Source organism: Astyanax mexicanus, chromosome 3 (genome assembly GCF_023375975.1).
Source record: "Astyanax mexicanus isolate ESR-SI-001 chromosome 3, AstMex3_surface, whole genome shotgun sequence".
In the NCBI taxonomy this organism is placed as follows: domain Eukaryota; kingdom Metazoa; phylum Chordata; class Actinopteri; order Characiformes; family Acestrorhamphidae; genus Astyanax; species Astyanax mexicanus.
The window spans coordinates 30,617,535-30,645,057 of NC_064410.1; the positions used below are offsets into that span (position 1 = coordinate 30,617,535).

The following is a 27,523-nucleotide window of genomic DNA, read 5'->3' on the forward strand; positions in this document are numbered from 1 at the left end:
TTCAGTAGGATATTGCTTTAAAAATGGGCATCAGAGGAATGCTTAGATTTGACAGATTATTAAATTGTATTTATTGTACTTTGCTGAAACATCTGTATTCCACTCACTTGTCTGTTTTTAATCTTATACAAATTCTATACTCTGTAATGCTAATCCAGGTAGGTACCACTTTCTACATTTCAATAGTCAGTGCATCCCCGATATATAAAACTGTTGCTATAGAAAGTTGCTAAAGACACAAAGAGTGTCCAATCATATTAAAAGGCCCGTGCAGGGTTTCATTCACCTTAATACACCTCAACTGTTTGAAGACTAAGAGCCCAGCTGATCAAACAGGTAAAGTCAGGTGAGCTTCAGTTTCTATGGAATGAAAACACGCAGTCACACCCCTGCTCTTCTCCATTAACTACCTCATATCCACAATAAAATATAAAAACAATAAAGGAAAAATTAAATTAAACAGCACTATTTTGACCCATATTTCACAGCTTCATTGACCAAGGCTTATTTGTTGTTAGTCATCATCATCATCATCATCATCACCCACACCAGTACACATCAGTGTACTGCCAACTAGTGTTCACGCAGATTTCTGACATATTATTTGGTCATCTTTACAACATTAATTACAGAGCCCACTCTTTTTTTTGTTTACGATTTACCTGGTAAAGCCAGAAACATAGCAAAACGATATAAGGACAGTTTAAACCACACATTAAAGATGGAGTCATATACTTTTTTTGTATTGTGAAAAGTGAAAATAACACCAAAGATCGATGTGTCATAACATACACCTCGATTTCTCAGAGTTAAATTTAGCAACCTTGTTGTTGTTTTATTTAGATAAGATCACACACCTCAAATAACTAAAGTAAATGAAAGTAAAGCTTTTCGTTTTAATTCTTAGTACACTGTTAAAAAACACTGTTTGTTGAACTGGGAACAAAACTTCCTGTGGTAACAAGCAATTGAACTAGATTTATTCACATAAAATTTGTTTTTATTTTAAATGATTCATCCAGTTGAAAAAAAAACTAGTTCAACTGTGAGTTACTACATGAAGTATTTTCTTTTATTTTTTCTAAATGGTATACATGCCTTTATCTAATCGCAAGCCTGCATGCAAAAGAGTACGACTACATTTTAAATCAATACAGCAGAAATGACCCTACTTTATCACTTTATTAAACCGCATATACTGTCTATAAGTCTCTAAAAGAAACAAAATTATAATAAAGCAATACTTATTGTACATTACTGTTTAAAGGCCACTTATGGTTGCAGAAAAAAAAGCTAGCCCACACTAATACTTGCTGCAACTGTGCTTTAAAACTTTAAAACAAAATTTAACGCTAGGTTGAATTTTCCAGAAAGGAATTAAGCCTAATCTTAGACTGTACAGCATTTTTACAGAGATTTTTCATTTAAAGGAAAAGATAGACTATGACTAGGTTTAATCAATGACTGGAAAAAAGCTAAATGATTAAAACAACGTTGAAAAGTTTATTTACCATCTAAAACTCCTTATTTCAACTCATTAATTTAAAAAATAACATTTAAATCATCTTATGTTTTCCAGCCAGTTCCTGGCAAACAATCAAAATAAGCAGGCATGCACGGAATGTCTCGGCAGAAACTCTTAAAAGCTATAAATAGGGTTAGATTAACAAGCAATAACCAATTTCCTTCCACTTTCCCCAAGGACACACAAGATTTGACTTAACCTGTGCATTACATGTGTGCTCCTTGTTCACTGGAGTGTCTTGAGTTTCTCAGCATTGATTTGTCTGGCTCAGTGGTGAATACAGATACATATTGTAGAAGAAGAAAAAAACGTTCACCTGCAATCTGAGAGTGTAGTTTGGTTTACTATGGATTACTATAAATTACTTTCAGAAACAGTATTTAATTATGTAAATTAATTAAGGCACTGTTGTTCTGGTTGAATGCTGTAAGAACAGGGGTTGGCATTTTCCTATTTCCTACCAACAATGCCTCTTTAGCAGCGACCCTGGATGTAGTAGTCATCCATAAAATACATCTTTATCCTTCCAGCCTTTTCCATAGTTCACCTTATTGCAGTCTTGCCTTTGTGTCCATTTCTCACATTGATGCAGTGACATGCTCTCTGACTCTTTACTTTTACTCTTCTCTCTTCTTTCCAGACCAGCTTTTCCTGCCTCTCTTCCTTAACTGAGTTCACTGAAACAGAGAGAAAAACATCACATTAGAATTTTTTTTTAAATTATTGTGAATGTGTTCACAATTCTATTCATTTTCACAAAAAATAATACTGCGCCTTTTTTGCTGCTTACATTCTAATTTTATTTTTTTAGTAAAACTGTTAATCATTATTTAGAGAGTAATACACATTTTTTCTATAGCCCCATATTATGTTTCTCATTTACTTTCAGTTAATTGCAGTCATTATTAACCCGATAAATTTAATGCTTTTTCTGCTAAACTTAATTTTATTTATTTATATACATAATTTCCTGCATTTCAGGTCTGCAACACATTTTAAATCAGTTGAAAGTATTCACAGAATAATGGTTATTTGAGGCATAAAGATGAGCAGAAGATCTTCAGTATGTCATTAAATGTATGTTTTTTTTTATTTCAATGTTCTTTTAAGAAAAATTGCAAGTAATTTGCACATTTCTCCCAGTAACTGTTAAAATTAATTGATAAAAATGTATGTGCAGTACACAGCAAGCACAAAACACATGACAGCATAATGTAGCTGAATTTAACAATTAAAAAGGGTTCCTTTTAGGGGAGGACAGTGGTGACTGAAAAATCCAGTCACTACATTTTTGTAGTTTGTTTGAGTGTAAAGTGGAGGTATATTCATTATTCATATGGCTACATTTTCAAAAGATTCTACTTACATAACAGCTGTCTGTCTGCGGGAGCATATCACTAAGAGAAATGACCTCAATATTCAGACTCTCATGTAAGGACCGGGCAGAAACAGCACTGCGAATGAAAGACATAAAAACAAGTGTCAACAGGAGGGAGTGTGTGTGGTGTGTATAATTCTGTGGGCGGTTGGTTTTCTATATGTGCCCCTCACCTTTCTGGACCACTCGGTGTCAGATCTGCACTGCAGAGTTTCTGCTCCTCCTCTCTGAAAAACATTCGAGATATTATATAGTGACTCAACATATTTCCTACAGCCTTAGGGAAACACCCCACACACACAACCAACACAAAAATACACACATACCTGGGGGATAGAGTGCTGAGTCCAGGTTCAGGGCTTGCTAGAGTAAATGTTGAGTGTGGTGCTTCAGCAGAGGTTGTGATCTCATCCTGAGTTGTGGGTCTGGGCAGCAGGTCAGGACGAGACTGGGGATCTATGAAAGTAAATGGAAAAACAGGGAACTTCAGCAGAGCTCAGAAATGGACTAACATTAATCTGATGTCTATTTGATAAATGTCTAAAAGCATTAATCCATTGAAAAAACCTACATCACAGAAAGGCTTTGTATAAATTAATCATGAATATATTTCATATTACCTGAAAATTCTGCTTTACATTACTTTGCAACATACTGTCAATAAAAAAATCCCTCACTTTATGTTTCCTACAGTACTACTATTAACAAATGTAAATGAATTAAATTGCAAATCGATTTAGAATCATTCAAGTCCAAATTGAGAATCGGAAATTTCCCCCACCCGTATATAATAGGATTCAAAATGATCTGATATCATAATATCAGTTACAATTAGGGTTGCAACGGTATGAGATTTTCACGGTATGATAACCGTCTCAGAAAATACCGCGGTATCACGGTTATCACGGTATCACAGTTTGTTACATATATTATTAAACTGACCCTTAAAGAAATTACAACAAAGGTTTTTTTTGTTCAATTAACTATTTATTGTAGAAACCTGGAACAACTATATAGATAATGTCTCCTTAAAAAAAATAAACTGTACACCATTAGGTGAAGGAAACCAGGTTTTTCCACTACTCTTACGGGCATTAAGGGTGTATATAAAAAAAAATATATATATATATATATATATGTGTTTACACTATTCAGTACAAGTTTAAATTATTTAATATCTGATAAACTGAGCCTGGGTCAGTGTCTGATCAACAACTGTTGTAAACGTCCGTTTTACTGCCAAGTTGGTATATAACCAGATACTGCAGAAAGAGGGGATTTATTTCTGACATGATCCTCACAATAGAGATTTCTATTTTAAGGCTTTCACAGCGAGTCTGGTTTTAACATATGAAAAACAGGCACGTCAGAATTTGAAAATTAACGCATGTAAATGAATGGCGTCTTTCACATCCAGTCCGGCCAGGACCTTTACACGGACACGTGAATCCGTCGTAGCACGCACTTCACGCCTGTACCTGCGTGCCCAAATTTCGGATAACTCCACGCTTTTGCGGGCGCTTACCGCATGGGTTGTGCACGACTACAAAGAGGTTTTATTTAGGTTTAGATTAAAATTATAAACTAAACACACACTTTGCGCTGCACGGCGGGATGGTGAACAGGCTTGACGTATGTCCACCTTTAGCTGTGACTTTACGGCCACATTGATTATAAATCGGATAACCATCCTCGGGTGCGTTCGGCGGGTCTCTGAAATAGTCCCACACTGCTGATTTTAGTTTAGCCTTTTTTTAGGCGGACGGAGATTTGTTTAGTCTGATGCACTTTCTGCTGTTCTCACCGCTGTGTGCTGAGGAGCTGAAGCGGAGCAGAGTTGCGCATGCACGGGTGAGTTTCTCCGCTGGCTTGCGTTTTACCGGTAATAAGCAAACACACACGGTATGATAACCGTGCATTTTAATACCATGGTATACCGTGAAACCGTTTACCGCTGCAACCCTAGTTACAATAAATGGTCTTCAAATGACAAGTATTTTACAACTTAAAGGTGTTTGCTACAGGCATAGCTTGTGTGCTAGGGCTGCATGATTCATCGTTTAAGCATCACGATGTGCACATGCCCAATAGTCACCTCGCAGGACGTGTGATGTCACTTAAGGCAATTAAATCATCCAAGTCGTGTTGCAATGTTTTAATTCCTGACACAAGAATTAGATACACAGCGCTGTCTCTGTGTCCGTGTGAGTGACAGGCTGTTGCTGCCTGAGGAGCGTGAGAGGGGGTGTGCAGGATTAAACACGTGGTAACTGCATGGCCGGGCACGTGCTTGTAAACGCACTTGTCAAAAGCTGTGCACAACTATGCGCAGATATTTTCAGTTACAGCTAAATTCATGCTTTTAATCCAGAAAAATACTCTTATTTAACTTTTAAAAAGCCATTTAAATGTCTGATTAAAGGGCCGATTACTGTTGTTTTGTTATTTTTCCTCGAGTTTTGAGTGCTCGGTGGTGACTCTTGCTCTTAATCAGTCCAGACGCAAAACAGCGCGCAGGTGGGGGCGGGGCTGGTGACATTATGGGCCCTGCATTGTTTTATTAATTGCAATATATACAGACGAAAAAAAAATACATTCACAATGTAATTTTTTTCCAATATCCTGCAGCTCTACAAGGCTGTATCTCCACAGGCATTTTGTGCTACAGTTTTCTGTGTTTTAGCTAACTCACTGTTATCCAATCAGAAACGAGGCATTTGTATGTTATGAATATTCAAGAGTAAGGGCCCAAATCGTGATGTTCTTCCTCGCTCAAAACATCGAACTAAAACAGTTTAAAACAGGAGCACCAGAGTACATTTTTCACAGGGCATTCAAATTCAAAATTAATAGGAAAATGATGAAATGAGACCTTTAACATTATTTCAAAGACGAATCCTTATAGACTCTAAATTTCCATTTCTTTTACTGATGTCTGTTCTTTCACAGACTCTCCACTTCATCCTAGTTTTACTAAAAACATTTATTTCACTAAACATTCAGCTCAGCGTGTGCCCACACTTCTCAGCTTTTTACCTCCATCTCCTGATTTCTCTGTCTCCAGACTCTGAGAGACAGCACTGCTGCCTGATAACTGGGCTATCTTCTGGTCTGGCTGGGTCTGTTCTGCATGTGTGGGGGTCACTTTAGCTGTCTGTGGTACTGCTGATGGTAGAGTCTGAGAAGTAGGTGAAGATACTGCAGTGTTGGATTTCTGCACGCCAGGCACAGCAGCTCCTCGAGTTTTCTTTACAGGGGAGGGTTTAACTGAAGGGAGAGAAACAGGAACTTAACTTTCTTTAGCTGGTGTTAAATGACCACTTTAACACTGTGTTAAACTTTAGTCAAAAAGCACCTTTGATGATGGCAGGACTTACTTGGCATTTTCCTGAAAACTGTGATGCACATGAATTTCTGGAAGCGGTCTGCGTAGAAGCCAGGTCTGTGTACTGACACTGTGTCCTGAAGCAGAGAGTTAAATGACTGAGAATAATGCACAATGTAACCATTTAAACAACAGGTATATTTTTTATTATATTTACATTTTATATGACTCATTTATGTATTTAATTAATATCACATTATTGCATTATTAAAATGTTCCCTAATCTGAAAAATATTGGGACTGCAGACAATTATACATTTTTAAATAATTCTTCATAATTTATAAATATATACACTCCCCACTCATCAGTACTGTAATCACTTTTTAATGACAATTAAATCACAGACTTACCCCATCATGTACCATGGATTTAAACGTGTGCTCCAATTTCTTCACAAGCCTAAAACACATACAACCTCTTAATCAAGCCATAAATGTTTAAAAAGTATCTGGTTGCTTAAATTAAACAACACAGAATAAAATATAGACGGATATTCAAACTCTAGTACCTGTAGGACTGAAGGATGTCGATGACACCAATGAAGACCAGTAATCTTTCCCCCTTGGAGTTGTGTGCTGGAATTCCTCCCATGCTGAAAAAAAAGTACATATTAGTGGTGTCAATCGATTAAAAAAAATGTATTAATCAATAGAATTAGGTTAATCACGATTAATCACACATTTTCATCCTTAACACTAAGTTTTTGATAATGAGTATTTAAAGTGAATAAATGAATAAAATAATCACTATTAGAAACACTTAGAGCTGTAATATGCCGATCCCTTAAGATAATTGTATTAATCACAACAACATTCAGTGACTAAATAATGGATAAAATAATGATTAAATATTTTTGAAATAACGGTATTTAACTGCATTTTTGGGAAAAGGATCAAATAAAGGTACAATTGGTGGAACACGCCAGGCAGACTAGATCCCTTTTTTTACTGATGCTTTTTAAACTAGAATATTGTAATGTTCTGAGTTACTGAGTTAAACTGAGAGTCTTTATGGAGAAAATAAAAGCTAGTATTGCTCCACATTCTAGCTTGAGAAGAGGAAATGTGCCATCGGCTGTGTGTTTGTGTGTGTGTGCATGTGCATGTCCACGGGAGTGTGAAAGAGAAAGAGAGAAAGCATAAAGTTCATTATAAATAAAAGGTAATCTACCTTCTGAACTCAACAGTAAGCGTTGCTGTGTCATATCGCTAAATAAAACTGCTAATGCATCACCAGGCTTTATTAATAATAAAAAAATAACTTGGAACCTTTCTATCTCTGCTAAAATTGTGTTTGACACTAAGACAAGGACTATGAACTCCTTCCCTATACTTGTCTATATAGAATCCAGTTCAGAAATTAAATAAAAATCTGCATTTTGTTTCTTTTGATGTAGCAGAAAATCTGTGAATGTTGCTAAAGAAGCAAGGCCTTACCACTCACTGGACTCTGGTGGAGCCTTTCCCCTGGCTTCCCCCTGAATTGACTCCATGGCTGTGCAGTATAGGGCCTTCTGGCCCTGAGCCCTCTTTTGGTCAGGCACTGATGTACATGCCTCTTCTCCAGCCCGGTCCACATTGTGAATCCCCACTAGCAGACTGTAGTCCATGATTTTGAAACTCTGCAGCAACTGCAGCACAGAAAAAGGATTCATAATTCATAATCCATGATCTTAATGCAGTATACACTTACAGAGCATGCTACAAATGCAAATCTATGTCCTGAGTTAGCAGATGTGTAGAGGCTCACAAAGAACATCCAGTCTCAAATTAATATTATGATTAATTGAAAGATTTTACCCTGGAAATGATAAATTAACTATTATTTTTATGAAGGACAAACAGCGTTTTCTTTAGTGCAAGCTGCTCAAGTTACTTAGTTGTGTCTTTGTTTGAATTCTTCTGCATGTTGCTTCCAAATCACAGTGGGTGAGAGGTGGAATTATGTGACTATACATGTTGTAACATGTTTTTATGGGGCAGTACATGAACACACACAATGAGGAAAGTATTCACAGTCAGGCAGGTAAAATGAGCAAAATGTTTATCTAATTATTTTATAAAAGTTTGGCACATACCATTTTTACAGGTTTATTATTTTCAGGCTAATAATATTATGTATAAATGTAATATAGGGTTTGCGTTGACCCGGGATTGTTTTGAACAGTTAGTCTGGAGCCCTGCATAGCCACTTATTTGAAAGGACATCACTCTGACCTTTTGTCATCTAATCTGTGATTGACATAACATGATAGTTGCAAGGGGTTATAACTTATTCATTGCTGTAGGCATCATTGACTTAAAAACGCAAACAACAATTTAATACACTTAATATCTGCCTTAGTGTAAAAGTAAGTGACTAATTATTTTTTCCTTATGTAATGAGCTTTATTTTTTTGTTTCATTTTCATAGTCTGTGCTTGGCTGCTGTTGATTCTGCCACATCCTGAATCTGCTTATGGGTAAACTTTCTCTGATATTGGACTGAAGCCCAGCATGTAGTCAAGTTTGGCAGGTTTTATCTTGCTCCATGACACACATGCACACACCCATCACCCACAAAAACATTTCCTCTCACCAGACAGTCTCGTTGGATGGTCTTGCAGAGCGCATTGTAGTGATCGTTCTCCAGCATCAGACCCTCAGGCAGGTCCTGTATAAAGTCCAGGTCTTTGTAGGTGGGGATTTTTTTGGTGCGCTCTTTGGGGGAGGCTCTGCGTTTGTACGTGGAGCCCTTCAGGTCATATTTCAGGTGCATGGGAACAGCCCGAGGAAGCAAGTTGTTCATAACAACAATGCGTATATTCTTTCCTCCAGCCTGAACACAGTAGAGCCCATAGAACTTGGGCAGTAGTGTCCGCTTGTTCTGGTTAAGGTTCTGAAAGAAAGGTCAATAACAGCAAATATAGTAACCAAGAAAACCATCACTCTACCTCTCTAAAGAAATCAAATGAAGCAAATGCAAGAATGTTCAAAAAGATTAACAAACAAATTAACAGGAACCAAGACAGCTTTCTCACCATAAAGTATCCAGGTAACAGTTTTTGTAGGAACTCTGCCTCTTTGTGCTGCACCGTTTTAATGATGAACTCGTCATCACTGGAGACATAGAACAGAGATCCACTTGCCCCAGAGTTCGACAGCTCAATAAGAGGCTCATTACAGAGAGAATACTGCAGAACACAAAAGCACATTCACAAAACAGTGAATCCACAGTGGGCGCTTTGACTTCAACAAAGCCCTGAGCTTTGCGTCTGGGGAAGAGTGGGTGGGGCAGACAATTAAATGACACGTTTACTACTGATGGTTTCTTAAAAGAACACCAAACTACTGCAAACTATTGAAATCATTCTATTTAATTACAGGGATTGGCTTTTATTTTTTAATTATTTTTTTAATGCAATGCACTGATTATGAACACTGAATTCACTTATACATATTTAAAATGTTGCCTCTATCAACTATTCTCTCTTGCGTACAGCAGTTTGTGTGGTGAAGATCACCATACATCACAGAACAAAAGACGAAAGTTACCAGGTAGTCATCAGGCCGAATCCCGAACATCTCTCTGAAGTAGCGGAAGGCAATTGGAGCATAGGTTTTAAATCTAAAGTCGCCATGGTGGTGGCCTGGAGTTAAATTACTGCCCTCACTTGAGTGGGAGAGAAAGAGGGAGAGAGAAAACAACAAAGGAAGGCTGTTAGAGACAAAAAGCAAAGGATAAAGGATAAAGCAGATACAGGGAAATTACAGTGGCTAAACATTACACTGATTCTTTAAAATCCACCTTAAGCTGCAAATTCTCCATCCTAAAACAGACTGTATTTAAAGCTTTTTTGTATTTAGAATCAACTTAACCTTACTCAGTTACTCAGCTCATAATAGAAGTTGATAGGCCAACATTGCTAACAAACATCAGGCTTCATCTGGGTCAACAATCTAATCACAGTAAATACAAGGCATTAGCTTAGATCTTATGACATATAAGCTTAACCTGAAACAAAAAAGATAACCTGTCCTATTTCACTTAAAAAATATAAATGACATGAATAAATTAAAAGTCATACTGTTCTCAAAACCACAACCCTATATTTACTTGAAACCAAAAAGGATCTGAATTTGTTTTGAGCAGATCCTTCTTGCAAGACCAGTTAATACCGGTCTTGCAACTCTGTGTAAACTAAAGATGCAAACTTTAGATACTAAACCGGTCCTGGTTGACAGTACATTCAGGAAAAGTGATGAATCAAGTCTAATTTTTTTACAAAAAAAAAAAACTATCATTTTAAACGCATGTATTTCTGCAGTCACATACACAAGCATAGGCAAACCCACCTGGGAAAAAATATGCTCTCAACTACTTCAAAGTCCTGCATGAGCACATCTCTCTCTGGCTTCTGGCTTAAGCTTCCCACTGTGTGTGTGATGCCCAGCTGGATGGCACCTTTCAGGGCAGATGATGTGGTCTAAAGAGAAAAGGTAGAGAAAGAACAGAGAACATAAACTTGGAGGCAAAAACAATTAAAGCAAAAATAGAGTTGCACCCAGAAGAAAGTGTTGGATTGCAATGCAATTTGGAAAAAAATAGAGGTTACCAGGAAAAATAAATAAATTAAACATTTAAACTCTTCATATTAGTTTAGCTACACATGCAGAAGTAGTGTTGCAGAGTTGCAAAGGTTCCTAATAATGTCCTTGGACACTGTATTAAAAGCTGATGAAATATTCATGCAGTTCCTGCAGATTTTGCAGTAGGTGTTAATAGCGTGTCCAATAGCATCAACAACACATTTCCAACCTTTTATTTTTTTAATGAATGCCAAAGTCTTTGTTATGAACTGTGGTGTTGTCGAGTTATTCAAATAAAAAGCAAAGTTTAAACTGTAAGACCACAACTGAGATGCAAAACACACTATACTAAAGAATTAACCAGCAAAAACACAAGTAGCATATGAAAAAGCATCTAGATCTCTCACTTCACATGTCTCAGTCACTTTACAGCATAAAACCCTTCAAATCTTTGTATGTGTGTGTGTTAGGGTTGCACAATAATATTTATATTTTACTTCTTGCTGGAAGCCCTCTGAACAGCTACACATATTCTACAGATAACTATACAAATAAAGGAATTCAAACACAATCAACAAAGCAAATCTTACCTTTTTGTATGTAGTTTCCCCAGTAGGGTCAATCCCACGATGACCAATGGTTTTCTTATTGGTCTGAGAGGAGCCCAGGCCCTGAGAAATAAGTATAGAAATAAGATTTCGCAAACCCATTGAGAATATACACAATACAGAAATTAGAAGCATATATTTCAGATTAATTTGCTGAAAAAAAGCAAAGAGTAAATGTTTCCTTACTTCCAAAGATGCCATCCCACGAGTTCCAGCATTTCCTATGTTTATGTGAGGAGACAAAAGAACAGTTACTGAGACAATATTCTGTGTATACCTTTAAATATACCTATAACTTGACTTAACAACTAGACACACGTTCTTAAAGCAAAATCTGACATGCACTTCTGTGCAAACTGCTGCTAACATAACTTCATTGAAGAGTCAAATGCAGTCCAGCACCAACTGCAGGTTCTGTTACAGACACCTGCACTGACTAACATAGACTGCACCAACTGCAGGTTCTGTTACAGACACCTGCACTGACTAACATATGGTGGATATGGCGTCAGTCATGTGGTGAGATAACAGTCAGAACAGTTCTTTGCAAGTGATCAGATGAGATCAGATTTGCATGTCTGTACATCACAAACCTATCTGCACGGATTGTTGTGGTAACCCAAAAGCAGGTATGATAAAGATGCATTATTGGCCAGGGAACATTAGGTAGACTCTGTAGCAATCTAGGAACCCGTCTGATCCTTTAAGACACACACAGCTTTGTACTGTGAATAAAGCAAAGGAGGTCCTGAAATCAGATTTTAGCAGCCAAAGCATCCAGGCTAAAACAAAGTTGTACATTGTAATCATATTTCGAACCAGGTCCAAATGTGGTTCAGATCACATTTGCACAAATCTGATTTCATGTGCGTTTTGGCTGTTCAGACTATGCAAAAAATAAATAAATAAATAAATAAATAAATGAAAAGCAGGATACAATCTATATATGTAAAAAAAACGATTTGGGCTGTCAATAACAATTGCTGAATAATTACATTACTGATTACTTGATATAACATATAAAAATCACATGATGGATAGAGGGTTATAACAGTGAACCATCTCTCCCGAGTCTATTAAATTTTTTTAAAGGGTTAAAAAGCAGTTCTTCTTAGTTTTCTAGACTTGACCTCAACCAGATTAGGAACTGCCATGTAAAGGACATACATTGAAGGAAATGGCTAATCAAAAACACTTTATTCCATGAGGCTGCACCCACTCGTTGTGCCTAAATTACACTCATTTTAAAGTGATAGGCATCTGCTTAGATAAGGTCATTGACTGTATCACGCCAGCATTTATTTTTATTTTTCAGTTCCACCACATACTCATACAGGATGTGTCGTTATTTTAGAAACAAAAGGGAAATGAAAGAAAGAGAATTACAGTATCTGAATTGACAAATTATTATATCGGAATAGCCCAGGAAGTAATGAGCTAGGGGGTCTATGTTTTAGTGTATGTTACTCGCTGTCATCTTTGAATATGACAAATTTAGTTTCTGAAATAAAAGTGTCCTGAAAAGTGTCCTGAAACCTTCCCTGTAGGTCATTATATTAGTGGCATAAAATTGTAATAAAATTATAATAAAACATTTATCGAAATAATTCCTTGGACAATATATTTGATCCATTAAAAAAAACTCTACGACAGGCCTACTAACTGACTGAGCTAATCATGTGATGGTAGTTGACAGGGAAATTTAGAGGACATTTACCACTGCAAATTTTCCACTAGCTAATTAAGCATGCCTCAGATACAAGAAAACTATGTAGGTATAATCTTCAAGTTAACCACTCCTTTAATGTCCTGCTACTTAACAGAGACACTAAATTTAAACCTTAGAAGCCTGGCTGACTGTTACAACAAAAAAAAAAAAAAAAAAAAGAGAGAAACAATCCCGCCACAAAACATCACACACACTTGCACACCAAGAACAAGAACTAAGCAGTGTGAAACCAACTGCAAATGCACAATCACAGAACATGCACAAACACCTGGCTCATTGTTCTTTTTCTACCATCACCTCCCTTATTCTATTAATTTAGTCATGTTCATACTGGACAACCAATATACATTCACACACTACTAACAATACTTGGGATGCACCAATATGGGAATTGTGGACCAATACCAATATCTGATGATATTCGTGTACATATCGGACAAAACGGAACCAAACAGTCCAAAAAGTACATTACTAAACATCAGTTTTAAATATCAGTGAAATCCAAACATCTGTCTTGTTAGTTTATTTAGGAAATAATCTGCAACAATACAATTCCGATATCAATGTGCATCAAAAATGTACACTAACAATATTTAAAGCAACAACAGCAACAAGTCATCAAATATATTAAAATGAAGGCATTATCACAAACACACACATGCATGTACCTCTCTGAGGAAATAACCTCTTTCTCCAAAACTGAGAAAACAGATCTAGAGGACAACCATCAGATGAGTTATAATTACATTTGCCAGTAAGATTATTTGGTATTGTAAATTGTAATGTAATTTTCTTGTTCATTCGGGCCTACCAAGGACCAAAAAGAAAAGACAATTGTGGTGGCCTTAAGATTAGCCAGAGAAAAAAAAAACATGAACTAAAGCACATCTGCCACAAGCGCTACTGTAAACCAAAGTAAAGAAAAAGACTCTTACCACTCGAGTTTGGTCCTTCTGGATCAGCCGTAGCCATCTGATGGCTGTAGTTTCATAGGGTCAAGTCACTCTCACTTTCTGGCTCTACAACAAAACAAAGCAACCATTAAAATATTTAAATTTAAAGTTAGGGCTAGACAGAAATTCTGTATCTATATACTGTGACAGATTTTTTTTTATTAGGAATGCATCAATACCATTACCAATACCAATACCATGAACTAATGACATTTTGAAGTAAGTGTCACTTTTTTACCAGCTTTTTTGTACTACATGTTGATATTTTTCATTGTATATATGAACTGTGACATTGTGGTGGATGAAATTCCACTTCGAGTTCTGCAGGCTCTGGAGAGCTGAGCTTGAGATCCGTGGGCACCATTAAACTGGTGCTGGTAGAAACCAGCCCACCAGAGCTCTGTAGCTTCTCACAGAGTACTTCTTAAATTAAAGTGTGCTGAGCTGCTGGTGTTTAGACAGTTGTATTCTCTCTTTGTCTTTCTCTCTACTAACTTGCTTGTTGTATCTCCCGTGCTGTGAAGCTGGGACTGAATATATATTTCGGACTTGAGAGATGAAGTTGCCTGTTCTTTAGTGCAGCAGTGTGCACTAGGTATCAGATGTTGGCACCAGGGTCTCACTGGGGAGTACATTAGCATGTTATCTGTATTCATTTTTTGTAAACAATTTTACAATATTTCTAAGAAGACATCATCTTAATGCAAGTTTGACTAGTTGTATTGCTTTACATGCAATCTCTGTCACTCATCTCATATGTGCACTAATAAAATCTCCTCTTACATCCATAATCAGTTTCCATTGCAATTTTACAATAGAAAATATCTATGTTGTGCTTCTGGCTAGTTAAGGCTGCAATTGCAAACAAAAATATATGGGCGTGAGAGATTGCATGTAAATCAAGGGAAACAAATGACTTGAAAATTACATTAAGGTAATGCATACCTGGAAATGTGACTATGTATGGCTGTATAGCTGATATGTGATACGAAAAATCTAGTAGGGCTGCAACGGTTAGTCTAGATAATTGACAATGTTACAGATTTATTCTATAAATATAAGTGCTTTCCACGTTTAAACAACATTGCCGATTTGAATCCTGTTCATGTAGCTTGCCATCGGCTACCCTGAGAGAACACAACTGGCATTGCTCTCTCTGGGTGGGTAGATGGCACTCCTTCCCCAGATCACTCCTAAGAGTGATGTTGCTCAGCAGAAGGCGTTTGTGAGCTGATGTATCGGAACCGAGTCGCTGTGCTTTCCTCCGAGTGCACTGTGATGCTACTCAGCAATGCTGCAACAGTAGCTGTTCAAAAAGGGGTGTCGAGGAGGCATGTGCTAGTCTTCACCCTCCTGGTGTTGGGGTATCACTAGTGATAGGAGTCCTAGTGAAATTTAAATAAAATTATATAAATTTAAATGTCATTTAAAGCTCATGTTTATCGAATTCAGATTAGTCGACTACCAAAGTAATCATAAATTGCAGCTCTACAATCTACATTTCTTTAAGGAAACGTGTCTACGAATCAGAACAATCACTGCTGTCTTTAAACACATTTTGTTTACATTCTTCCTGTTTACAATTTTCTTAGTTTAGCTTGGTCTAAAACATGTCCCCACTGGATAAATGTATTAGAGTTACGCCACATGAATGGTAAAAACAGCTTTGGGCAAATTAAATGTGTTGTTTGTTTTCCTAGCGGACATAAGTTGTAAACAATTTTCAGTTAAAACCATTAAAATCCACAGTTATCTATAATTGTGAGTTTATGAGACAAGCTACAACTATAGCTACAACTTTCTGAATTTATTTGAAATTCTTTAGTAATTCAGTTAGTACAACTTTCCTAGCTTGGTCCAAAACATGTCCTCACTAAAGGTATTGTGTAGTTACGCCACATACCACTGGAGTGAGCTGTCTAAACAAATTAATTCATATACATTAAGGCTGTTTTAGCTACATTATATAAAACATCTAACATGCTAACTAGGTTGTCTAACGAAAACACTTTTAACACAAGTAACGCCACGGTTACACACTGTAAAGTCTTCACGACCGCAGAGGAGGAACCGGTTCATCAGAACAAACCGAAACTAGCTAAGAGCAGCGAGCTGATTAGCGTTAGCTAACATGATTAGCATCGTAGCGTATCCTCCCGTAGTTAGCTTATTCAGAAAGCGCCTCAGTACAGGTTTCTGTCTCTGCAGGTATAAAGTAAGGCAGTGTAAAGGGAGTTAGCTAACTGTCTGACTTACCTTTATAAACAGATATATTCAGCTCATTCAGCTCACAGACAACACAAAAGACAGCAGCTCCGGATAGCGCCGGCTAACCGCTAGCCCCCGCTCTCTCTCTCTCTCGGTGCTGACTGTATTGTTGTTGTTTACTTTCTGGCTTTGAAGAAAACCAAAAACAAAAGAAAAGATAGTTAATAAGACTCAGCTCTTCTTCATAATCGCGCACACACTAGAAAAGCTCCCCTATTAGCGGATAAACGAGTGTTCCCAGTGCGATAATCCGTGGAGCTCTGTCCCCACTCTCTGAGCGCCGCGGTGTCCCGAGACTACCGCTGCTGGAGTCTGCTGAAGCTGCTGGCGGCGGCGGAAGTGGCGGTTCATCGTTGAAGAGCTCGAGACTACAATAGAAGCTCTGATTCTTCTTCAGTTTCATTTATTTATGGAGTCTCTTAGTTAACTAACTAACTAACTAACTAACTAACTAACTAACTAACTAACTAACTAACTAACTGGTTTAGCAACAAAAAATGTGTCCACTATAAAGTAAATAAAGAAGTTACATTTGTCAGTTTATGAATGAGATTTATTGTTGTCAATGTAAATGTTTTGTTTAGTTTATTAAAGTTTTATTGTTGTTTGTTTTGTTTTAATTTATCTTGGATATTTTTGCTTGTGTTATAAGCAGACCACAAAAAAAAGGCTTTATTATATTATATAATAAAAAGTCATGGAAATTTGCTCTACACACATTTGTGTTTCCATTTTTTGGAGGCTATTTTAAGCAAATACATCAACAAATACACCAGCTCAGAGTTAGTTTAGTAATTTAGCCCTACAGGATGGAGCTACCATAATCTGACATTTTATTATTGAAGATCATTTTTCATCTAATTAATTTTAGGCTTACTGTTATCAATTTGGATTATAGTTGATAAGTTTTGGTTTTATTGTCTATGTCTGCACTGATGTTTTAAAAATCGTGTGGTCATGAAAATTTGCCTTAAAGTCATGGAACTCTATTGGTTAAAAAAAGTATAAATTATATTATATTATATTATATTATAGTTGGTGGTTGGTGTGGTGCAGTGGATAACACCACCGCCTGCCAGTGAGTTACCATATGGGACTTGGGTTTAATTCCAAATCTTGATAACTATGCTGTGCTACACCAAAAAGAGTCCTTAGGCAAGACTACACTACAATGACTTACCTCTGTAACAGGAATAAACTTGTAAGGCGCTCTGGATAAGAGCATCAGCTGAATGCCATAAATGTGAAATATTATTTTATATTAAACCACAGTTAGTTTCAACCCTGTAATGTGATTGGCTGAGACGCGCTCTATGAGTGCCGTTATCAGCCGGTAATACACTGTGATCGAAGCTCTTCATGTATTACTAATCCACATACAGGTAACCTAAGATGCAGCCAAACAGTGCAGTTACAAACAGAGCAGCAACGAAACTATTTTAACTGGCTGAGTTTTTATAACCAAACAGATTGTATTTTCTCGTCCTCTTTAACTCAAACTGTTTTAATAAACAGCGATAATGAAACTGTGGTATAATCACAATAATACACTCGAGGTTCGTGCTATAACGTGCAATATTGTGACAATTATTATTATGTATTATTGCTTAATTATATTACAAATAACCATATTATTAAAACAGCCTGTTCATTGTGTAGCAACTACTCAGAAACAGGCATTCACTTGGGGGTAATCACATTTCTCTTTTGTGCCTCTACCCTTTGTTTTCGAGTGTATTCCTCCTCCTGAGAACAGAGTTACAAGAGGAATGGATAAATCCTACCCCTCAGAATCGGTCGCTGCCGGTCACGTTACGTCTCTAAAGGGCCATGTTTAAGGCTTGTGTTTAAGACAGATTATTCACCCACTCCAGTTTGTCAAAACACAGTGGCATAATATCTAAGAAACACCAGAAAGAAGTCTGCCAGCAGAGGGAGACAGCCGCAAATTGTGATTAGCTGACAAAACAGCAACACCTGGAGCCATGTGGAAAATGGAGCTTGAGTGACCCAGCCAGAACCCTGACTAGAGGGCTGTCCAACTACAGTCGTAGACATGTAGACATGTCCCAGCCAATATTAGAAACAGGTGGACCAGCAGCAGCTGATGTTAAAGTAAATCTGGATATACAGCGATTTTTATAAGCATATAACCTGTGTTAAGATTATTTCTGATAGCTGGTTAGAAAGACTCCTCTCCAACTCAAAACACACAGATTAAACCCACCGTGTAATTAATAAACTGCAGCTGTGTTAGTCAGTTTAGACTAATTTAGTAGATTAACTTTGGAATTAGCTAGATAGATTTGGATTTAGCTCCAAATCTATAGGGAGTCAAGGTTTAAGAAAAAAAATAAATTATATATGTAATGTTCAGCTTGGCCTGATGTGCCTGATCAGCTAATCACTATTTCATTTGCAAATTGTGTTTATTAATTTAGGATTGCAGGACTTACTGTAACCTATAATGAACGAAAAAACTAGTTATCTAGAAGCTGTTGTGGATAACCAGAATTTAGTACAGTACATTGTGTTGGTAGTTTAAAGCAGTTTTTTAAACCCTGGTCTCTGCCCTAAAATGTGTTTTCCACCAGTGTATTAGACACATCATACCACCACTTACTTTATTTAGTGGCTTTAAAGCAGAAAACTGTGGAGATATGCAGTAGAATATGCAGGAACAGTGTTGAGAAACACTGTTTTAACCTGACTGTTTATTTGTAGTTCACAGTAAGACCACATCCTGAGTAAATAGAGAGATTCCAGGCGAATCCAAATGTTTTTTTATATTAGCTTCTGTTAAAAATCTCTATGAAACATTCTTTTTGCAAAAAAGGACACCATCGTCAGAAGTGCTTTCAGTTGAAAAAAATAAAAATGCAGATGATAACTGATCAGTTTTTGTCATATATGTATATAATTCAATAATTTCACGCACATTTTTTTCTAACAATAAATATAATGTGGAGTGACATGTTGAGGCTGTAACTAATAATAAACAGAATTCAGAAAAAATGGATTCTTTGTGATTAAACGCAATTCCACAAATAATGTTCTAAGACACTATAGGGTGGGCTTTGGCTCATATTAGCAAATATGTCCCCTCCCCACAATCAAACCCGCTCCTACGCCCTTGCTTCTAAATGTGCTTTGCATTGCAAACTAGCTAGAGTAAACTTTGTTAGTGTAGCTTCAAATGATTTTCTAATCTGCTGTGGAAAGATTTCAGGGAGAGTGTTAGCATCAACATGATAAATCTTAGATACAGAAGTCTTAATCGAGGAAATGAACGCTACCACTGTGTGGCTTGCACAGGTCAAACAGCAAAACAGCTTCTGCTGTTAAACATGATTTATCAGCCAGGTACCTTAACCCAGGTAGAAGAGAAACTTGTTTTAATCTGTACGTGCTGTCTGCTGTAGCTCCTGCTTGCTGTGTCTGCTGCTTTGCTGTGTCTGCTGTAGCTGCTGCTTGCTGAAAAATGAAAAACTGTTTGGATTAATTTTGATTAATTAATTAATTATTTAAATTAATTAATAGTTTTTGCTTTGGCTTATTTGTTTTGCTTTGATTTAGTTTTTTTTTGTTGTTTTTTTGTTTTGATTTATTTTGGCTAATTAAGTTTGTGTTTTCGTATTGATTTGTGTTGGTTTTTCATTTTTTGTGATATTCAGTTTTTGTCTTTTAGTTTTTTAATTTTGCCTTTTGGGGTTGTTTTGTGTCTAATTTGGTATTTTGTCTTCTATATTTTTGATTAATCTAATTTATCTTTTTTTTCTGTGTCTAACTTTTTTGTGTTTGAATTTGAGTTAATTTGGGTTTTCTTTTCTTTGGAGCTCTTTTCTCTAATTGGGTTTCTATTTTGTTTTGTATACTTTTTTGAGTGTGGGTTTATTTTATGGGGTTATTCTCTTTGGAGGATTACTTTGGTCAGTTGGAAGCCTTACCTTAATTTCTTAATATTTTGTGTTTGGTGTGCTAGTAATTTGGTTTAATTCATTTCTTTTCTGCCTCGGTTGGGATTTTCTTTTTTTTCGTAATTGTGGGTGTGTGCTCGTGTGTGTGTGTAGGTGATTTTTTTTTTTTTTTGTCCTGCTGTCCCGGTAAGCCCTCAGTTCTAATATATATATTTTTTGTGATTCTGGGTGTGTATAATCTTTTCTTGATAATTGTTAATAAAACTTGTTTTAATTTGGAAACTACGTCTCTGTTCTCCAAGTGTCTTGGGCCTGTGTGTTCTTGTATTTCCTAAGAGGGAAATTCCCTCTAGGTGGCGTAGTCGTGCACTATTTATTTAATAAACATTTATTTATGTACTCCTCTTGCCACATTTGGCGTAGTCGGCAGGATCTTCACTTTTGAGAGCCAGAGACGTGTGTTCCATTTTTTTTTTGGAGTTGTGTAACAATTTTTTTGAAAGATATTTTAGTGATTAAAGTAGAAACAAAACAGCAGCATTTGGTTGAGGAACTTGATTGCTCTTAACAGTTTTGTTCAGTTTTTGTGCAGCTTGCCCTCTGTTGGGATGGAGGAGGATATACAGCAGCTCAGAGACCTAGTGTTGCAGCTTAAGGCTGATAATGAGCGGTTGCTGCAGGAAAGGGCTAATACTTTAGCTGGTCCTAGTGTAGCTACTCCAGCTGCTCCTGTGGTGGTAAGTAATGTTCCATCTGTTGGTGCTAGTGCTGTTACAGAGCGTCTGGTGGTTATTCCTTGAGATCGGAAGTGCCCACTGTTCAATGGTAAGAGTGGGATTGGTATAGCAGAATGGAGTGAAGAAATACAGGCTTGCATGCAAGCCCGTCACCTTTCAGTGGCTGATCAGGCTTTCTTTATTTTCGATCACTTGGAAGGGGAAGCAAGGGAAGAGATAAAATATCGCCCTAGTGTAGACAGGGGGGATCCCGCCCGAGTTTTAGCTATCTTAACTGACCTTTATGGTTGTTCCCAGTCTTATGTGACATTGCAGCAGGCCTTCTTTTCTAGAAAGCAGCAGGAAGGAGAAACATTACAGGAGTTTTCTTTAGCATTAATGGCTTTGATGGAGTCAGTACGGCAGCATGCTCCTGAGGGGATGCTTAATGTAGGTGTTTTACTTAGGGATCAGTTCGTCGCCGACAGCCTACTGCTACCTTGTTAGAGGTACGTGGGGAAGCCATTCGATGGGAAAGAGAGGGGTTACCAGGAGGTGCTAGGGGGCGTAGTTTTTCCCTGCCATCCGCCTATGGCTTACAGTATGGCGTACAGGGAGGTTCCCGTCCAGCCCCTTCGGGTGTTTCTCAGCCATCAGAATTGGGGGAATTGAAGGAAATTTTGAGACGTCAGCAAGACCAACTTAACCAGTTAACCCAAACTGTTGCTTCTTTGCAGGCTACCTCAGGGCCTAGTCGTTCTTCTTACCAAGGGCGTATAATTTGTCGACGATGCCAACAGCCGGGTCATTTTGCGAGGGATTGTGACGGAGAACATTTCTTCCCACCGCCTAGGGTTCCACCGCCGAATGTTAGTAGGACATCTCGCCCTTCACAGCAGTCGGAAAACTGAAGCCCACTGAGCTGCAGAGCCACTGTTCAGGGGGGGTATCTTTAGGCTCAAGGACAGGTACCGTGTCGAGGTTAATATCGTCCTGTCCGGTCATTGATGTTTTAATTGGTGGTGTTGTCATTCCTTGCTTGTTAGATACTGGTTCCATGGTGTCTACAGTAACAGAAAGCTTCTTTCTACAACAGTTCGAACCTTGGGGGCATGATCGGCTTCAGTCTTGTAATTGGTTACAGCTTCGGGCAGCCAACGGGTTAGATATCCCTTATATAGGGTATTTAGAATTGGATGTTTTGCTCTGCAATAAGGTGATTCCTCATTGTGGGATCTTGGTTGTGAAGGATCCCCCTGGTTCTTCGCCTGCAGTCCCTGGTGTCTTGGGAATGAACATTATTAGCCGGTGCTATCGAGAGCTGTTTGGGTTACATGGCCCTTCATTCTTTGAGCTGCCTTCAGTTGTGCAAGCTCCGGGTCCGGTTGTTGAGGCTTTGCAGGAGTGTCACCAGTCTGCTGCCAAAGTTCCAAGAGATCCTATGGGTACCGTAACGGTTCGAGGATCTCGGGTGTTGCGTATACCTGGAGGTGTGATGAAGTTGGTCGCTAGTACTTGTCCAGAGCTGTCTTCTGGCCGATCTGCTCTTTTTGAGCCTTTTGAGGTTGGCCTTCCTGCAGGCCTGTTGGTCTCTCCTTGTCTTGTTCAAGTTATTAGAGGTACGGTTCATGTTCCGGTAGTAAATGTTGGAACTACTGAAGTTGTACTCCACCCGCATACCCGTTTGGGTTCTTTAAGTACCGCTCAGGTGGTTAGCTTACCTTCCGGGGGTCAGGTCCACTACTGAGGTCAGGTCCACTACTGCTATAGTGTCATCCCAAGGAGCTGTTAACTCTGCACAAAATGGTGTAGAGTCTGTTAATTTGTCTGCTTTGACTGATCAGGATCAGAAGAATGTTAGGTCCCTGCTACAGAAGTATAGTTCAGTCTTTTCAGTCCATGAGGGGGATTTGGGTTGTACAACCCTTATTACGCACGAAATTCCTTTGTTGGATAATGTTCCAGTGCGGCAGAGGCATAGACGCATCCCACCATCTGAGTATGAACTGGTGAAGGCACACATTGATCAGCTTTTGGAGGCACAGGTTGTCAGAGAAAGTAGCAGTCCTTATGCTTCTCCTATTGTCCTGGTAAAGAAAAAGAATGGTACTTTGCGCATGTGTGTTGATTATCGTTTGCTTAATAGCAAAACACGCAAGGATGCTTTCCCTCTACCTCGCATTGATGAGAGCTTGGATGCGCTTTCTGGAGCTTGCTGGTTTTCCACCCTGGACCTGGCCAGTGGGTATAATCAGGTCCCAATGGCAGAACAGGATAAAGCTAAGACGGCTTTTTGTACCCCATTCGGTCTCTTTGGACCCTTTGGATGCCCTTTGGACTCTGTAACGCCCCAAGCACGTTCCAGCGCTTGATGCAACGGATGTTTGGGGATCAGCAATACCAGTCGCTTCTTCTTTACCTGGATGACATCATTGTATTTTCCTCCTCGGTTACTCAGCATTTGCAGCGACTGGAAATCGTGCTTGGCCGCCTCCAAAAGGAGGGGTTGAAAGCAAAGTTGGAGAAATGTGTTTTCTTTCAGCAGGAAGTTAGCTATTTGGGACATGTCATTTCAAACAAGGGAGTTTCTACTGATCCTGCTAAGATTGAGGCGGTAGCTCAATGGCAGCGCCCCAGTAATGTGGCAGAGCTGCGCTCCTTTCTTGGATTCGCTAGTTATTACAGGCGCTTTGTAGAGGGCTTTGCTGAACTAGCAGGCCCTCTGCATAAGTTGGTGGCTGCACTTGTAGGCACAAAGAGTAAGAAGGGGTCAGCACAGGGTTTGGGAACGGCCTGGACGTCCCAATGTGAAGAGAGCTTTGAGGCCTTAAAAGGTAAGTTGGTTTCAGCCCCTGTCCTGGCCTATGCAGACTTTGCACGTCCCTTCATTTTAGAAATTGATGCTAGCTATAGTGGGCTGGGGGCTGTGCTCTCACAAGAGCACGAGGGATGTGTCCGGCCAGTAGCCTATGCTAGTCGAGGTCTTCGGCCCCCTGAGCGCAACATGGTCAACTATAGTTCCATGAAATTGGAATTTCTTGCACTCAAGTGGGCCATGACAGAAAAGTTCCGCGAGTATCTTTTGGGGCACATGTGTGTGGTCTACACAGATAACAACCCACTAAGTTATCTCCAGTCTGCAAAATTGGGAGCCACAGAGCACCGATGGGCAGCACAACTTGCAGCTTTTGATTTTGAGATGAAATATCGATCCGGTCGCAGTAACAGGAATGCAGATGCATTGTCCCGCCAATATCAATTGGCTCCTGGTTTGGCCGATTACGTCCCAGGTACCCCAGTTCCTGTGTTGGCCCAACAGGCCTCCCGGGTGGACCCCAAGGTGTTTGTGACTCAGACTGTTGTCTCTGTGTTTCCAGGTAGTTCATCTTTGGACCTCAGTTCTTTGCAGGATGAAGATCCTCTCCTTAAAGAGGTTTTGGTGTTTTGGAGGAAGCAAGCTCAGCCTTCCCCTATTGAGAGACGTCAGGTCTCTAGACCAGCCATGGCATTGTTGCACCAGTGGGACCGGCTGGTTGAGAAAGAAGGAGTGTTATATCGTAGGGTATTTCGTTCAGATGGTGGGGAGGAGAACTTTCAATTACTTCTGCCTGCAGTCCTGATGCCGGAGATTCTGAGACATTTGCACCAGGAGCATGGGCACCAGGGCATTGAGAGAACTATCGAATTGGTGTGGCAACGTTGTTATTGGCCAGGGATGTCGACAGATATCAAACAGTGGTGCCAAGAGTGTGAGCGGTGTCAAGTCGCTAAAGATTCGGGACAGATACCCCATAGTTTCATGGGTCATGTCCTTGCATCTAGGCCAAATGAGATCTTGGCCATTGACTTTACGATGTTGGAGCCATCCCGGAATGGACTGGAAAATGTTCTAGTAATGACGGATGTGTTCAGTAAATACACTGTGGTCGTTCCCACTCGTGACCAGCGGGCTTCCACTGTGGCACAGGTTCTGCTGAAGGAATGTTTTTTTAAGTTCGGTGTCCCAAGTCGTATCCATTCGGATCAGGGTAGGAGTTTTGAAAGTTCTTTAATGCAGCAGCTTTGCCAGTTATACGGGGTGGAAAGGTCTCGAACAACCCCATATCATCTTGCTGGTAATGGACAGTGCGAACGTTTTAACAGAACCTTGCATAATCTCTTGCGCACCTTACCAATTTCTCGGAAGCAGGACTGGGCATCCCACCTGCCACAGGTTGTTTTCTGTTACAACACTACTCCTCATCAGGGTATTGGGGAGTCCCCATACTTTTTAATGTTTGGCCAAGAACCTAGGCTTCCCATAGATTTTTTGTTAGGTCGGGTGCAGGAGCCCGTACCTGGGGAAATTCAGGACTGGGTGGTCGAGCATCAGGCCAGGCTAAAATTGGCATTTGAGGGAGCCCGTGAGCGGTTGAGGATAGCGGCTGGTCGCCGAAAGGAACGGCATGATCAGCGTGTTCGGGAGTTGCCCTTACAGGAGGGGCAGTTGGTTTATCTCAGAGACCATAGTGCCCGGGGGCGCCACAAAATCCAGGATGTGTGGAGTTCTGTAGTCCATCAAGTGTTGCGAGCCCCTGTTGGTGAAGGAGCTGTTTACACCGTTGCTCCAGTGAGCGACCTATGTAAGGTGAGGCATGTCCATCGTGACATGTTGAAGGCTCAAGTCCAGAAGGATGTGTCTGTTCCTCCTCCTAAGGCCCCTCCACCTCAAGTTCCAGTAATGGCCATGGACACGTCAAGTGATGAGGATCTATGGCTGTTGGTATCGGAAACCATACCACCGGCATTAACTGTCCCAAGTGCTTCGGGTTCCACGGGGCCCCATATGGTGGCACCAATGGAAGAAGGGCAGGTTTTAGATGCTTCCATTGTGCCACCAAGAATTCAGCTTTCAGATTCTCTTTTACCCGCAGTGGATCAGCCTTGTTCTAGTCAGTCCTCACTGCGCCGTACTGCGCGTTCCACAGCAGGCCAGCATTCTAATGTTCATCGACTTCCACGTTCGGCTGGTGGCATAGATGATGGGGCAGGTGAACCACAAGGGTTTGTGTCAAATGCACAGTCGCCCATGTTTAGCCATGTTTTGCTGTGTCTGCTGTAGCTGCTGCTTGCTGTGTCTGCTGTAGCTGCTAGTACTATTTTCTGCCGTCTGCATACTGATCCTCGTAGGGAAACTGTGTTGGTAGGTATAAAACCTACATTAATGTTTTAATTGGAATGTTTTAAATTGTTAACCTCAGTGTTTATTTTATAGGATATCGCATCCAGAGTGTGCTGAGTGGCTTATAGCGCCTCACCGTGCTGCTGTTTTGTTTCATTAGTTTTGTTTCATTAGTTTTGTTTCATTAGTTTTGTTTCAGTTTTCTGTTTGGATTAATTTTGATTAATTAAATAATTAATTAATTATTTAAATTAATTAATTAGTTTTTGCTTTGGCTTATTTGTTTTGCTTTGATTTAGTTTTTTTTGTTGTTTTTTTGTTTTGATTTATTTTGGCTAATTAAGTTTGTGTTTTCGTATTGATTTGTGTTGGTTTTTCATTTTTTGTGATATTCAGTTTTTGTCTTTTAGTTTCTTAATTTTGCCTTTTGGGGTTGTTTTGTGTCTAATTTGGTATTTTGTCTTCTATATTTTTGATTAATCTAATTTATCTTTTTTTTCTGTGTCTAACTTTTTTGTGTTGGAATTTGAGTTAATTTGGGTTTTCTTTTCTTTGGAGCTCTTTTCTCTAATTGGGTTTCTATTTTGTTTTGTATACTTTTTTTGAGTGTGGGTTTATTTTATAGGGTTATTCTCTTTGGAGGATTACTTTGGTCAGTTGGAAGCCTTACCTTAATTTCTTAATATTTTGTGTTTGGTGTGCTAGTAATTTGGTTTAATTCATTTCTTTTCTGCCTCGGTTGGGATTTTCTTTTTTTTCGTAATTGTGGGTGTGTGCTCGTGTGCAGTGGTATGTGTGTGTGTAGGTGATTTTTTTTTTTTTGTCCTGCTGTCCTGGTAAGCCCTCAGTTCTAATATATATATTTTTTGTGATTCTGGGTGTGTATAATCTTTTCTTGATAATTGTTAATAAAACTTGTTTTAATTTGGAAACTACGTCTCTGTTCTCCAAGTGTCTTGGGCCTGTGTGTTCTTGTATTTCCTAAGAGGGAAATTCCCTCTAGGTGGCATAGTCGTGCACTATTTATTTAATAAACATTTATTTATTTACTCCTCTTGCCACATTAAGTAAAATTCACCTCAAAGTAAAACAACACCACTATGTCCCTGTCGCTGCACTGCAATTATAGAACTGCAAAATGCTCATATATGCTGAGTGGAGCTGAAAAAAGGTAAATGGGTGCAGAAACAATGAGGTGGTCATAATGTTTCACATCATCAGTGTATACATTTCTCTGCAAAAAAAAAGTCGCAAATGATCTGGGGTTGTTGCAGTTGGTCAGGTTTAGGTTCAGTAACAGTATGAGCTCAAAGA

At 38.8% G+C, this 27,523-nt stretch overlaps 1 protein-coding gene and 1 long non-coding RNA gene across 4 annotated transcripts; one reads left to right on the top strand and one right to left on the bottom strand.

Moving 5' to 3' along the window:
- Positions 1 to 978: 978 nt before the first annotated feature.
- pip5k1aa (phosphatidylinositol-4-phosphate 5-kinase, type I, alpha, a) lies at positions 979 to 16,748 on the bottom strand. Of its 3 annotated transcripts, XM_007258289.4 has the most exons (18): positions 16,404 to 16,748; positions 14,130 to 14,213; positions 13,863 to 13,907; positions 11,652 to 11,686; positions 11,448 to 11,528; positions 10,624 to 10,754; positions 9,823 to 9,940; positions 9,309 to 9,461; positions 8,867 to 9,166; positions 7,726 to 7,919; positions 6,798 to 6,881; positions 6,640 to 6,688; positions 6,281 to 6,365; positions 5,940 to 6,170; positions 3,230 to 3,359; positions 3,077 to 3,130; positions 2,892 to 2,979; positions 979 to 2,202 (listed from the first exon to the last, which is right to left on the bottom strand). In XM_007258289.4, exons 2-18 carry the CDS (start codon positions 14,164 to 14,166, stop codon positions 2,200 to 2,202), a joined length of 1,818 nt encoding a protein of 605 aa, XP_007258351.3. In that variant the 5' UTR covers positions 14,167 to 14,213; positions 16,404 to 16,748; the 3' UTR covers positions 979 to 2,199. The 3 variants fall into 3 exon arrangements, with proteins under 3 accessions (XP_007258351.3, XP_015463608.3, XP_022521848.2); XM_015608122.3 differs by lacking the exon at positions 13,863 to 13,907 and having other exon boundaries at positions 16,404 to 16,747; XM_022666127.2 differs by lacking the exons at positions 13,863 to 13,907; positions 14,130 to 14,213; positions 16,404 to 16,748 and adding an exon at positions 12,059 to 12,775.
- Positions 16,749 to 26,136: 9,388 nt separating this feature from the next.
- Positions 26,137 to 27,141, top strand: LOC125799487 (uncharacterized). The gene is made up of 2 exons (XR_007438456.1): positions 26,137 to 26,230; positions 26,303 to 27,141. It is a non-coding gene; the product is annotated as an uncharacterized LOC125799487 (long non-coding RNA).
- Positions 27,142 to 27,523: the final 382 nt, after the last annotated feature.

What these genes read in the sequence shown, in the direction of transcription:
- pip5k1aa (XM_007258289.4), bottom strand. Translation starts at nt 14,166, where the DNA reads ATGGCTACGGCTGATCCAGAAGGACCAAACTCGAGTG. An exon ending in GAGGTTATTTCCTCAGAGAG is followed by an intron (nt 11,687 to 13,862) that starts GTACATGCATGT and finishes ACATAAACATAG; the next exon opens with GAAATGCTGGAACTCGTGGG. An exon ending in GAGAGCATATTTTTTCCCAG is followed by an intron (nt 9,941 to 10,623) that starts GTGGGTTTGCCT and finishes CTCCCACTCAAG; the next exon opens with TGAGGGCAGTAATTTAACTC.